General features: G+C 34.1%; 1 protein-coding gene and 1 long non-coding RNA gene across 6 annotated transcripts; both read right to left on the reverse strand.

Moving 5' to 3' along the window:
• Nucleotides 1–3,894: 3,894 nt before the first annotated feature.
• Nucleotides 3,895–5,534, reverse strand: LOC112511955. Of its 2 annotated transcripts, XR_003069176.1 has the most exons (3): nucleotides 5,462–5,534; nucleotides 5,190–5,276; nucleotides 3,895–4,235 (listed from the first exon to the last, which is right to left on the reverse strand). It is a non-coding gene; the product is annotated as an uncharacterized LOC112511955 (long non-coding RNA). The 2 variants fall into 2 exon arrangements; XR_003069175.1 differs by lacking the exon at nucleotides 3,895–4,235 and having other exon boundaries at nucleotides 5,036–5,276.
• A 269-nt stretch (nucleotides 5,535–5,803) lies between these two features.
• On the reverse strand, nucleotides 5,804–12,081 carry LOC112513752 (ATP-dependent RNA helicase DEAH12, chloroplastic-like). Of its 4 annotated transcripts, none has more exons than XM_025120108.1 (5): nucleotides 11,033–12,081; nucleotides 10,316–10,475; nucleotides 8,403–10,231; nucleotides 7,242–8,307; nucleotides 5,804–7,142 (listed from the first exon to the last, which is right to left on the reverse strand). In XM_025120108.1, exons 1-5 carry the CDS (start codon nucleotides 11,876–11,878, stop codon nucleotides 5,926–5,928), a joined length of 5,118 nt encoding a protein of 1,705 aa, XP_024975876.1. In that variant the 5' UTR covers nucleotides 11,879–12,081; the 3' UTR covers nucleotides 5,804–5,925. The 4 variants fall into 4 exon arrangements, with proteins under 4 accessions (XP_024975876.1, XP_024975875.1, XP_024975874.1 ...); XM_025120109.1 differs by having other exon boundaries at nucleotides 6,747–6,849; nucleotides 6,930–7,142; nucleotides 8,403–10,475; XM_025120107.1 differs by having other exon boundaries at nucleotides 5,804–7,139; nucleotides 8,403–10,475.
• Nucleotides 12,082–15,149: the final 3,068 nt, after the last annotated feature.

The raw sequence follows: 15,149 nt of genomic DNA on the forward strand, positions 1-15,149 counted from the left end.
AAACTAAAGTGGTTAAAAGACAGGTGATCGAAGTCTGGTTCAAGGCCCTGCGACATTTTTTTTTTTTGGTTTTTGAACCATTTTGTTCTTCTATCGAGTATAACTAGGTGACCTTTTTTGACACTTAAATCATCTTCAAAGCTCTAAATCAAGCAACGTTCACGTTTTCCGATCACCATTTCTTGTGTTTTAGTGATTAACAAATACATTATTTGATCGCTTTTAAAATAAGTTAGGTAAAATAAATAAATATATGAAAATAAGATTAGTTGAAACACAAATTTTATATGACTAGCTTTACATCTTCATAACACGGATGATTTTTTTAATAGTAAACTGATAATAAAAAACCGACATTCGCTTCAAATAATAACCAAATGGTTCTTCTACAATTGGTTTATAGTAAAACTTTCAAAAACAAGAGTCTAAGGTGTCATTTGTTAAACGCTTATCAGCAAAAAAAAAACATCATATTCGCTTACTTTATCGTGTAACATTTTTGGCCATCAAAAGGATTGTTAGTAAGCGTCTTCATCCTCATAAGTACTTACTGTGTAGAGAGATACTTGTTATGTCTTTTACCAGATAAGATTATTGTTCCTTGTTATACTAAATTAATATGATAACTGATATCGGTAAACGTTTACGTGATAAGTATTTATTAAACACAAAACATGAAACTTAAGAAATAAAAAGCCTAAGAATTTGCATCTTCACCATGTTGACCCGCCTTGAAAGTAGAAGTGATCATTGGATGGCTTGGACCGGCATTAACATATGCTTTTTTAATCCCATATAGATATTTTACATTAAAACATATTTGATATTAAAAAAACGTACAAATTCATAAATTTGACACTAAAAAACACATACAAATTCGTATATTAAGGGGCCGTTTATTAAATACTTACTTGGTAAGTATTTGATCGGATAAATTTTCTCATCGGATGAACATGAGAGAGGTCAAGAATCTTACCGGGCAAGAGCGATGAGAATGGAGAGTCTTACCCGGTAAGTGAGGATGACAACTCTTACTCAGGTAAGCACTTACCCACTAAATTGTTGCATTCGATATGTTTTAATATATACTAAAATCTTACGCATCAAAATAAATTATAATGTTGACTTCTATCGGTAAGTGCTTACCGAGTAAACAATTGGGTAAACGGCCCCCTAAGTAAAAAGATTCAGAAATAACTTTTTACACTTTAAAATAGAGTAAATTATGAGTTTCGTCCTAATAATATCGATTTTCATTTTTGTAGTTTAGAAATTGCAATTTTCATCCATTCGTTTACAATTTATTGCTATTTTCGTCCATGAACTAATTCCTTTCTTTAAAAGGGCATTTAACTTGATGGAATGAATGGTTTTAAGTGATTTAGAATTCGTAAAAGGATTTGAAATTGAAGGAATTTGGATTTGGAATCTTTGTGCGTTTAGTTTATAGAATTTGCATTCTATTATTTATAAGAAACAAAATACAAAAAATTATAAATTAAATAAATTACCCATTTTATTATTAATTGATTATTACAAAATTAATGTTTTTAACAAAGTTTGAAACGTTATAATCCCATGAAACACCAACCACCTCCATGAGATTTCCAAATCATATGTTTATGGGATTTCAATAAAATCCTTCAAACTAAACATGAGATTGGAATAAAATTCAATACCAAATCCTTCCAAATTTATTACAATCCTACAAATTAAACATGACCTAAATACAAAAATAACAATGAATTACAAATTATATGGACAAAAACTATAATTTTTAAACCAATATCGCAACTTTTAACAAACCATAAACAAGAAAAATGTAATTTACTCTTTAATATAATATAATATTAGGAGACAGCTACGAATCTAAACCAAAGATGGCCAAATCGGCTTTTTAATTTTTTTGTAATGAAAAGATGAGTAAATTAAGTTTTGGGTACATCTTGTTTGTTAAAAATTACACTTTTCATCCTAGTGGTTAGGGGAGCTCAAAAACCCGATGAACCCGAGAAACCTAACCCGAATTTTTAAAAAAAAAACCCAACCCGAGGTAACCCGATGCATGATAGATAAAAAAATTAGCCAACTCGACCTTATTGGGTTGAAATCGGGTCAGGCCCAAAAAAACCCGACCAACCCGACAACCCGACCTTAACTTTAGCTTTGAATTGTAGATGACAATCATGACATGACCAACCTCAACGTCAAGAAAGCGAAAACATCGGGGTTGGAAACGTCTAAAACTATTGTTGTTGATTGATGTATTATCATTTGGTTTAAACATTTTTATTGTAATATCTAAATATTTGATGAATTTGTATTTTATCTTGAATGGTCGGTCGTATTTCAAAGAAAAGTTTTCTTTATTTTTATGTGATTTTATATTGTTTAAACACAACCCGATCAACCCGAACGGGTTGGGTTGGGTTGAACTTTTGTTTGGATTGGGTTGGGTTGAAAATTTTCAAACCGCCAACATTGGGTTCAGTTGTTAAAACGGCTCCAAACCGATCAACCCGGGCCGTGAGCACCCCTACTTGTGGTGTAGATATTATATTTTCATCTTTATAATTTGTAAATTATTGTTATTTTCATTCTTATGATTTATAATTTATTGTTGTTTCAGTCATTTTGGTTTAAAGTTATTTACTATTTTGATCACTTGTATTTAAAAATGTAAGAATTAATTCACGAACGAAAACAACAATAAATTACAAACCATAAAAACGAAAACTGCAATTTCTAAATTATAGAGACGAAAATCATACTTTTTAACAAACCATAGAGAAGAAAAACATAATTTACTAAAGAAGTGTTAATCATATATAAATTTTATAAAGATATAAATGGACCAAACAGTTGAAACCAACGGACAAGATTTATTGGGTCGTACCAAAAACCCAAAAAAGGTTACAGATCTTGTGTATGCTATTTAAATTTGAAAATCTAACCAAATGTTATATATTTTCTTTTGCAAGTATAAACAAGATAACTCATACACACTTTCAAGATTTAATAAAACTTGAACCCTCGACCTACAAGTAGGTACAAACGACCCTAGATCAATGATTAGGGCTGTAAACGAATTGAACGTTCAACGAATGTTCGTGAATCATTCTGGAAGTTCGTTTATATTCGTTTATTTGATAAATGAACGAACATGAATATATTTTTGTGTTTGACTAGTTAAACGAACGAACATGAACAAGAGTCTCGTTCGTTCATTTATGTTTGTGAACATTCGTTCATTTACCGTTCGTTTATATTGTTTATATATTAAATTTAATATACAATCTTTTGTTTATTTACTTTGAATTCAAATAATATTTATTTATGTTCGTTTGACCTATTCATTTAGCATGTTAACGAACGAACACGAACACACCTGATTTCTAAACGATTTTCGTTCGTTTACTGTTCGGTTAAGTTAAACAAACAAACATAAACAAGCCTCCGTTCGTGTTCGTTTGGTTTGTTTACATCCCTATCAATAACCCTTTGGCTTGACTGTTAAGCTCACTGGCTGCAGCAAATCCAAAGTTTGAACTTCTTAGTAGCAACTTCATCCTCTTCTAATCTAGAAACGTTTCTAATATGATGTTATTCTTTTTTTAAGTATATAATATTTATATACGATAAATTAAACTCATACGTACTTCCCATTTTTAATAAAAACTTGAACCTCTGACCTCCGAGGTGAGGTTACCAGATACTACCAGACCAATGGTAAGATAATATTCTTACTGAAAAACATATATATGCTCATATTTGCAGTAAAAGATCATCAAGGTCTAAAATGGATGAAAGCTAGTTAAAACATGGATGGTGTTGGTAGTCATATGTATAATTCAAATATCTAATTTCAGAATTTTATTTTTATTGCACCAAGATAATAATATTAACCATCTCCATAATACAAGCATCATGCTCCAAACCCTAAGTAGCATGTTGATATAATAACCTTCAAATCAACTTAAAATTGTGGTAGAAGTTATCGTTAGTCTACAACTTTGAATTTACATAGAGCTCACTTTTCTATCCATGTGAGACGTGTTGTGACAACAAAGATTCAAATGTAAACAGATACCGTGATGAAAATATGTTTTTTCGTCAACAATGGATATGTCAAATGCCGGAAAAGTTTACCTTATAGCCATGTTATCAGCATTGCTTCAACCTGTCGGAAACTAACTTTGTCTAAGGGCATCTCCGATGGAACGACTTACAAGAACCTGTTTTTTTTTGGAATTTTTTTTGTCACATCACTACCAACCCACCAAATTAAGAAGCTCCACAAAACCCCACAATGGAGTTACTTACAAGAACCTGTTTTTTGAGTCTCATGTACTTTTTTCATCATTAATTTTTATTATATGTCTTTTTAAATCGATTAAAGGACTAATAAAATAAATTTCAAACAAGAACCGAAAGAATATGGTTGGCTGACTTTCCAGTGATGACTTGTAAGAGCTACATTTTTTTTATTACAAGAACCTACCATTGGACATGTTCATTCTAAGTTGCTTCACAAGACTTAACTTTAGCTAAAACAAAATCCATGGTTTCTATGTAAATCAAATCACCTATGATTGTGAGTATTCATGTTGCCATATACACGCACGCACGCACACACATAGGTTCTTACGAGAACAGTAACTAAATAAGAGAACAATAAAACGGCCACATCATATGTGATTTTACATGCGATCATAGAATACGGTCAATGCCAGGGTGAGCGGACAACTTGGCCCATGACCTCAGGTCGCGGCCAAAGTTGCAATCACATGTGATCCTAGTATAAAATCACATGTGATTCGGCCATTTTCGTGTTCTCTTATTTAGTTACTCTATGTATATATATATGCACACTATAATTGTAATCAGTTATCAGAAAAGCTCCCTGAAAAGTCTCCACTGGAAGGGAATTTCCACTGTATTAACCAAAGCACAAGAGTAGAAATTAGATGCAAATGTGTGAATCATGACTAAAAGATGGGAGTCATTTTCTATGGTGTGTATTTGAGATAAAAAAAAGAAAAGAAACCAGGGAGATTCAAGATAAATATGTGTTTTAGTCATACAAGTAGACAATAAAATTAGGAACTAACTTGCAACTAATTCAAATTATCACAGGAAAAAACAATTAAGTAGATGAATATATCATAAATCCAGGTGGTTGTTATTACCTCCTTTGCTAGAAAGCATCATCACCAGGACCCTTGTTTCCTATCCTATGCCCCCATTCCATTGTATATCCTCAAGAGAAAAAACATCTGCATAAAATAAAAATATTTGTAGAATTTCTGTGTGTTAAATAGCAGGAAAAAGATACCATCTGCTTTGCTAGCAACTACTACTCTTTTAAAACATCACCATAATTTCTATCTTACCCACTATATTTACTGCTGCTCAATACATATAGAAAAAACACTTTGCAAGTAAATGCAGATATTGTTACCTTCATCTCTGGGGGCAGAAGCAAAATTTCTCAATCTACCCGTGAGTAGAAGCTGTACCAATTCTTCTGGCCAAGGAGAGGAGACGAGCACGACATGGGAGAAAAAACTTTTTATTCACACTGTGTGTGTGTATATATATATATATACAACATATATAATTATAAGGATAAAGATAAAGATAAAGATAAAGATAAAAGGACCAACAAGCCTTAGGAACCGCTTATGTTCTATTTGTGAAAAAGGGTCAAGAACCAACCCCGCTACGATAACCGGTCAGACCTGACTGATTTCTAGGTTGATGTCAAGTTTGAGTTTGAAAAAGAAAAAAACAAACACAGCAAGAAGGAAGATAGAAGCTGCTATTATTGCACCAAGGATAGGATGACCAAACTATTTACACCTATTTACATATCTATTTATATGTGCATGCAATAAAAAGAAAGAAAGTAAAGCATAATAAAGTTTAAACGATTGCACCATGTATGTTCCTCAAATGGCCATAGCACTCTTCACTGCTCTTATAATGCTCAAGGCACACCCAGCAAATGTGTCGCCCGCACCTGCACTCCACATGGTTGCACCCATCAAACTTCTCGATCGTCCACCCACAAACCGGACATTTCTTCACCTCTTCCTTCCCCTTCATCCACTCTTTCAACGACGAATCTGGGTCCCGCTTAAACTCCATATATCTTTCACACGTCAGAAACGGATGGTACTCCAGGTGGCATCGAGTACACGTTTCCACAGAACATGCCCCACATGTAAACGGCCGCCCAGAATCCCCGTCTTCTGCCACCGCGTAAATCGATGGACAGTCGGGTGACGGGCAAAACCGATACTTCCCACCGCTACATCCCACAAAATGCCCCAAAGATGCTTTGAAAAGTTCGTCCATTTTCTCTGCTAATAATAGCGATTTGAGGTCCACCAGTAAAATCATCGCGTTACAACCCTCGTGGGCACACCGCATTGGAAAACCATCGTGGCTCTTGATGGCGGATTCGCATTGATCCACTAAACACATCCGGCAGAACTCGTGGTTACACCCTTCGAGGGTGTAACCATCCTCGACGTCACACAGACATATGGGACAGGAGGCAGTCTGACCTTCCACTTTTTTACTAGGATAAGCACTGCTCTTTGCGATCTCATTTATCATTTCTTCAACGTTTTGCTTCAATTCTTTACTACCACGAATGGCTATGATATGATGCCGAGTGTTCAGCGTGAACTCTGATCCAGGGAATCTTTCCTTGAGCCCGTGAAGATTGGGCCCAAACTTTTCGACCACCTTCTTCATTAGATCAGGTGGGAAAGTGGCTCCTCTAAGATGAACATCAAGTTGCTTGCTTTCATAAAGTGCAACAAGGGACTGAACCAATCTCTGATGTGCAATATCGAGCTTATTTAACGGACCAAAAACTCTGAAGCTATGGTTATGCCTGTCGAAGAGGAAAAAAGTACCTGTTTCACGTTGAATAGATTTCTGAACACTGAATCCTTCTCGTGAAAAGGTAAGTTGTAAAACTGGTGGAGTGAGGCGAGCATCAATTATGGTCCTTCCGTTCATAAGTTGCTCCAAAGGCCTCCTCGACTCTGCCATTATTTTCGTAGCTTTTGCAGATATTTTGACACGAACTGAACCATTCTCGTTCCGTTCAAAAAAGAACTCGGCTACTACAAAAAAGAAATAATAATGATTATAAAACAATGCTACATTGCTCCGTTCTATATTCAGAAAGAAAAAAAGACAAAAAGAACACGAAAAGAAAATACCTTTCCGAAGCTTGAGGTTTCTGAGTAAAGAATGCAATTGCTCCTTGATAACCATATAAACAGGTGCAGGGCAGAAAACACTGCTATGAAACTGCTGCTGACATTTTATCTTCTGCCATGCTAAACATCCGGGCAATGTTTTCCCATCGATCTGTTCCAAAGCTCTTGCCGCCTCCAAATGCAAACTTCCATCGAAACTAATTTCAGCTTTCATTAAGTAATCAAATTTTTCGGGAGGGAAGATATGAACACGAACACATTCATTTTTGGAATTCCCTCCAGGCATGAATGAACTGATTTCTCTCAAAAGTGCTTCTTCAAGATTGATAACTGAGGGTTGTTCTGCGGCGTTGCCTCTGGGAAGGCTCACATCCACAATTTTCCTACTGGTTAAAGAACTTAATGCATCAAAAAGCTCGGTTTCAAATATATCTAAGTCGATTCCAGTCAACATAACACTGTCCACATCCTTCATGCTCTGTTTGCAGCGTATAGGCTTCCCCCCGATTACCACATCTGAAAAGTCCTTAACCATGGCCAAAGCATCATCTCCACTTCCACACTTAACGAAAGCGTATCCCCTATTGGGCCTGCGGGGCCACGACACTTTTGCTTTGACAGCAGGAAATGATGAAAATTTGCTTTCTCCACCAAATGTGTTTCTTGACGGAACAACTCTCAGAGACGCGCCTTTGAAGTCAAATTGACTCAATTTTGTAGCTCTCTCAGCAGCATCGGATGTAAGAAACGTTACCCGGCCCCACTTTTCATTTTTATCGGTATCTTGACTGGTCCCACCAAACTTATGAAAGCCACAAATGTTGCCAGCTGTATGGTTCTCCAAAAAAGAGAGAAGTTCCTTCTCTTCAACATCATTTGGACCATTAAGAAATATATCAACCGTAAGACATCTTCTTTCCAGTTCCAGATGCTTTATTTCAGCACCAGCACCAACAAGAGCTACAGGAGGCAATGTATGCCTGTCGGGGTACAGACATTTCTCCAGGCATTCATTCCGTAACCACTTTCCATCACGCTCCAATGCAGCATTTACAAAATCAGAGACCTGCCAAAAATGAAGAGGGTATGTGAGTTTATTTTGTTTCATTTGCTGTATGTATATATATATATATATAATGTTTTAAAACAAAAATCAGAGACCTGTCCCATGTGTTCGGATGATGCAAATAAGTTAACTTCATTATGATCAAAAGAAACTTCAAGCCCAATTCGGTTATCTTTGATGGCATCCTTGATGTGGGAAAGAAGTTGTTTCATGCCAGAGTTGGATTTCCCACAAAACTTTTTCAGTAATGTACTTCCGAAACCTGTTAAAACCTTTGATTGCAGTTTCCGACTGTTGATCTGTGAAATATCAAATGGAAGGGGGGAAAGAGTATGCAATGACTCAAAGTCAATGGAAGTAACACAGACCAAGTACTGATTGGGCATTGCAATAATTTCCCCAAAGACCACCCAACTTGGTCTTTCACCAAAGATGAGTAAAGAACATGCAGGATGCAACTGAACGCAACTTCCTGTTGACGCCACTTCATAACCGAGACTGTCGTTTCCAGTGTACATTGCTACGTTTTCGGCTAAAGCAGAGAGTATGACATTTTTTAAAATTTTATCAGATTCAGCATACACTTCTGGAGTCCAATGCCAGTAAGTGGGGATAATGATATTAAGCTCGTGTTCAAGACAACTTTCCATTTCGTGCACTGCTTCTTGGCATCTGCGCATGGATTTTGCATTTATGCTATTATCCCAACACCATTGATTTCTCTTATCACTAGGAACTTGCTCCCATTTCCGGTAAACAGCCAGCAAAGTGAATAAATCGCCATTGCGATGACAGAATTGCACCTTCAGGCAATCGGATTTTTGCTTGTCTTCCTCTTTGCCAACTCTGCAAAATATGCTGCTAGAATTTGCCATAACCGCAGCAAGAACAACCCCCTCCCTGCCCAACCTGTTTTCAAAACTTTTCAAAATCATTTTACCAAGCCTAGGCTCGATTGCTAGCTTCACCATATTCCTACCATCTTTGGTTAACTTGTAAACACCATTTTCCAGTTTAACGGCACCCAACTGGATAAGACTCCTGATTGCAGTCTGGATAGCTGAATTGCTAGGCGCATCAATGAAATCAAAACCCTCGATGTCATGAATACCCAGAGCTAGAATCCTGAGGACTGCAATACCAAGATTAACCCTACGTATTTCAGGTTCCTGATGAGCAGGCATAGATCTGAAATCGCTCTCTCCATAGAGCCTATAACACTTTCCGGGCTCAGTTCTTCCAGCACGCCCAGCACGTTGATTAGCAGAACTTTTGCTAATCCTGCAAATTCTAAGAACATTCATGCCAGTGCTGGGTTCAAACCTACTCTCCTTAACCATGCCAGAATCAACTACAAACTTGACTCCCGGTATTGTTAGCGATGTCTCAGCAAGATTAGTAGAAAATATGACTTTTCTCTTCTCGGGATAATTCAGATACACACGGTATTGCTCCTCATGAGACAATTTTCCATGCAAAGGCAATGCAATAGCTGATGGAGCTTTAAACTGTTCACAAGCCCATTCTACCTCCATTTGAGAAGTCAAGAAAGCAAGGATCGTCCCTTCTCCCTCCATTCTATGGATCTCCCCCACCCTCCTCATCAAATCAGTAACATAAGGTGCAACAAAACGAGAATCACAAGAAGCATCGGATATACCAGGATCGTATCTAATATCAACTGGGAAAGTTCTACCCACCACATGATACGTACCACAGCCATCAAAATATTTCGCCAACTGTTCTGCATCAGCTGTTGCAGACATTATAATAAGCTTCAGATCAGACCTCCGATGAAGTAACTTCTTAACCAATGCTAAAAGAAGATCGGTGTTTAGGCTTCTTTCATGAGCCTCATCAACAATGATGCAAGAAATCCACGAAAAATTGGTATCATTCATGTAGTGCTGAAGTAAGCAGTGATCTGTCATATATACCACCTTCGAGTTAAATGGCTGAAAAGATGAGTATGTTGAAGAACAAATAACTGAATTATCCTGGCAGCAACCACGGCTTTCTTCCTGAACCCTATTTGCCAATGACATGGCAGCAAGCTTGCGAGGCTGAGTGCAAACTATAGACTTGTTAGCAGCCACTCCTGAATCAGTAAGGAACTGAACCAGCTGTGTACTTTTTCCCGAACCAGTCTCTCCAATCAACACCATTATCTGCAAGATGAACAAACAAAATATGCAAATTAGCAGAATTCCTGATAACAAATAGTGTTTGTAGAATATGTGTAGGACCCACCAGGTTGCGCTTTATACTATACAATTGTCCCACATGTGTTTGTGTATCCTTGTATATGATTCAAAATCCTTTTTATGTCACAAATCCATCATGGCAAGTCCAACAAAATAGAGTTACATCAATCATGAAGAAACTCATCAACAGATTAGAAAATTTCCTGCTTTTTTACTACATAAGCATGAAATCAACTTAAAACCATGATGAAATTTATTAATAGTCCATTACTAAAGACTTATAAAGAGACTCCTAATAACCAATGTAGTCAAGTTGTCACATGCTACTAGAGTTTCTAGTAAAGAATGGTTACAAGAATATGGTTCCATGACGAAGTTCATGTTCATAAATTCAACCTTGGAAAACACTAGTTGGTAAAATTATGGAAGTGAAATTGAAAAGGTCAATATATACAGTCATAATAAGAAAGAACATTAAAGTTACGAACTTAAATTGATGTCATCAAAGAAGTATGAAGTACCTGCTGACGGTAAATCTGCCAAAGAATGTCCTTCCGATCAGCATATATAGGCAACCCATCATCAAGTCTCCTGCATTCCCTCTTCATCAACCAGTAAATCTTGCTCCAATCAAGATTATCTTTCAACATTAACACCTTAACAACACAAGTGTCAAACACCTTCCCATTGACATAATCAAGAATACACTCCATTCCAGTCTTAAACTCTCTAATCCTCCTATCAATCAAAGTTCTCTCACGTACATGCCCTTCCTTCTTCTTATATAACTCACTATGTATCGATACTCTCTTGGGCTTCTTTAGCAACACATCCAGCTTAGCAATTTCATTGGTAACTTCCTCAAGCTTCCTCTCCCATTTTATCACCAACTCCCCTTTCATAAACTCTCTTATTCGGTCGCTAAACAAAACCCTAAGCCGCGAATATAACTCATCCGTATCAGAAGGAACATTCAAGTTCCGTACAAGCCTCGGCGTAAAGGAGAGACCTCCGTTCAATAAAACATCCCACAAATAGACAACCGTTTCAAGCGCATTAGACCACTGCTGGTAGAAAAACCTAGCTGCAACTTCACCCTTTTCGTAAATAAAAAAATCGTCAGGGCCGCACTTGAATATCCCCATCAAAGATACGATTTCATGACGATTATAGCTGTTGTGATCTTTGTTCTGAGCCCGAAGTTCGATTACGAAATTGGGTCTACGATGGGTGGTGCTGGTGCAGGACAGTGGTGAACCTTGTGGTCGATCTCGTCTCCGGTGGTGGTGCGGCTGGTCAAAAAACCGGTGTTTCATCCCAAAAGAGGCTCTGTTCCTGTACATAGGAGAGAGTTGATCACTGCTCATTGGAAGAATAGCAAAGTGTGAGAGCGAGGGTTTTTGCCGGTAAAGCAAGGAGGAGGATGATGATAACACAAAATCGAACAAGCCAAAACGCTGAAGAAGATGGACAGAGGAACCGAGGAGTCCGTATTTATATACTCATAGAAAACTTCATGCCCAATCAATGATGAACAACATATGGAAGGTAAAGAAGGGGAGGAACAAGAAGAAAGATCTCTCTGAATTTGAAAATTAACCTTGTACATATCTTTACTTTATATATAAAATCCAACTTCTATAATCTATTATTATATTTGTGTACTCTCTTTAAAGTTCATGTTTAAACTGTTGTAAAATAATTAATAAATATATATACTATATTATAAAACATTTGATAAAAATTCTTAGAAACCATTTTTTACGTATATATTATTTAAAATTCAATATTATAAGTAAATTATGTATAATTACAATTTATTAAAATTTCATGTTTGAATTCATGTAACTAACTGTAAATAAACATGATCAACTATATAATAAATCTCATTTTAAATATGGAAAATCTAAAATATAATAAGGATAATTATTGACTTAAATATACTATATTATAAAATATTTGAGAAAAACTCTTAGAAACCATTTTTTATGCATGAAGTACTGTTTATTGATGCATATTACTTAAAATTCAATATTACAAGTAAATTGTACATAAATATAACTTATTAAAGCTTCATATTTAAATTCGTGTAACTAACTGCATATAAACATAATCAACTACATGATAAACATCTCATTTTAAATATAAAAAATCTAAAATATAATTAGAATAATTATTGAATTATACTTATAACAGAATATTTAATTATTATTCTTATAAAAATTATATTATTAAACAAAAATAAATTAAATTATAATAAAAAAAACTAAATCAAAAAAATTACATAAAAACGATTATTTTTAAATCTATACTATATTATAAAGCATTTGACAAAAATTCTTAAAAATCATTTTTTATGCATAAAGTACTATATCTTGATGCATAGTACTTAAAATTCAAGATTACAAGTAAATTATGCATTAAGTACAACTTATTAAAGTTTCATGTTTGAATTCGTGTAACTAACTACGTATAAACGTAATTAAGTAGAAGATAAACATCTCATTTTAAAATATAAAAAATCTAAAATACAATTAGGATAATTATCGAGTTTTCTAACCGAATTTTTAATTATTATCTTTAATAAAAATTATATTATTAAATCAAAAATAAATTACTTTGTTATTATACCCCAATTAAATTATAATAAAAAATTGAATTAAAGAAGTTACATCAAAAAAACGAAAACTATTAAATAGTTAATTTAATACTAATACCGAATTTTATAAATTTTTTATGTTATCTTCAAATTTATATTTCATTAAAAAAACACTATCGCTTTCTCAAAACCACATAAAATTATATTACATCGATAGAGACAAATAATAAAAATTAAACATTAAAATGGAGATTTATCTCGCTGTATTGCGCGAGTACCATTCTAGTAGTTGATTAATACTAATATCAATATATATATTTTTTCAAATTTTTATGAATATAAATATTATCGTTTTCCTTAAAATCACATAAAACCATATTATATAGACCGAGATAAAAAAATAAAATAAAACATTATATCAATGTATCCCGCTGTATTGTACAAATATCCTTCTAATATATTTAAATGAGTATATAAATTTTAATTTTTCGGTTTTTTAATGAGAAATTTGTTTTAATATTTTGTATTCGGTTTCTATGATAATCTCACATTTCATTGAATTGAATAAGTGTACGCAAAAATATTCTTTTATGCTATACAATTTTAATTTAATATAATATAATAATTTTATGAAATATAAGCATGTAATTGATAAAGTTTTTCAAATACAGACATGTAATCGAAATTAGCATTAATACACATTAATAATTTCACCAAATAAGCATCTAACCAAGTCCAAACAAATATATAGAGAGAGAGCGTGATTGATTCAAATGTTAATCAAAATTATTGTGTTAACTTTGTTAGCTATTTTCAATCAATCACAATACATCTTAGTATTAGGTTCATATACATCTTATAATTTAATGACAAGGGTACATACATAATTTTTTTTAATGTAATTTCTATATCATTAATTGAGAGTTACAAAATCATAAAAATTCCATGATTTTGTGTTAACTTATTGTTAATCTTGTTATTTTTTTAATATTAATTTTCTATCTCTAATGTTTATGAATTTGTGATTGGTGGAGGAGACCCGGTAGTAAAGTTTTCGGTATCGTTCAAATTGACATATACGAAAGATGATGAACATGTGTGACCATATGAACACAAATTCACATATGAGAACATTCGTATACCATATAAACACAACTCGACATATATGAACCATTGTGTCAATTAAGAACACAAATTGACATATATTAACACTTGTGTCAATTACGAAAACAGATTGACCTATATGTATAGTTGGTATAAATATGAACATATATTAACCCAAATGAACAAACGAAAGATGATTAACATGTGTGACCATATGAACACAAATTCACATATATGAACATTCGTACAACCATATGTACACAACTCGACATATATGAACCATTGTGTCAATTACGAACACAAATTGACATATATGAACCCTTGTGTCAATTACGAACACAAATTGACATATATGAACCCTTGTGTCAATTACGAACACAAATTGACATATATGTACAGTTGGTATAAATATGAACACATATTGACACAAATAACCATACGAAAGATGATGAACATGTGTAACCATATGAACATAAATTCACACATATAAACATCCGTACAACCATATGAACACAACTCAACATAGATGAACCCTTGTGTCAATTACAAACACAAATTGACATATATCAACCCTTGTGTCAAATACAAACACAGATTGACGTATATGCACACTTGTGCCATTTACGACTTTTTTCCATATACACCCCTGTTCACACGAACAATTCCCATAAATATCGAATATTTGTTCACATATAAACCATTAACAAAAAGAACTGTAGAAGAATTTGGTGTCGGTGATGTTGCTGTTGGTTTTGATTCGATGACGAGATTAATTTGTAGATAGTTACATTGTTATTAATGGGCCGTTACAAAATATCTCATTGTCATTAATGGACGGTTACAAAACATCTCATTGTCATTAATGGACAGCTAAAATCTTTTCCCAAAATACCCCTTGTAAATAGTGTTCACTTATGTTACATTGTCTATGTGTG

The sequence above is a fragment of the Cynara cardunculus genome, assembly GCF_001531365.2.
Source record: "Cynara cardunculus var. scolymus isolate 2C chromosome LG 5, CcrdV1, whole genome shotgun sequence".
Classification (NCBI taxonomy): Eukaryota; Viridiplantae; Streptophyta; class Magnoliopsida; order Asterales; family Asteraceae; genus Cynara; species Cynara cardunculus.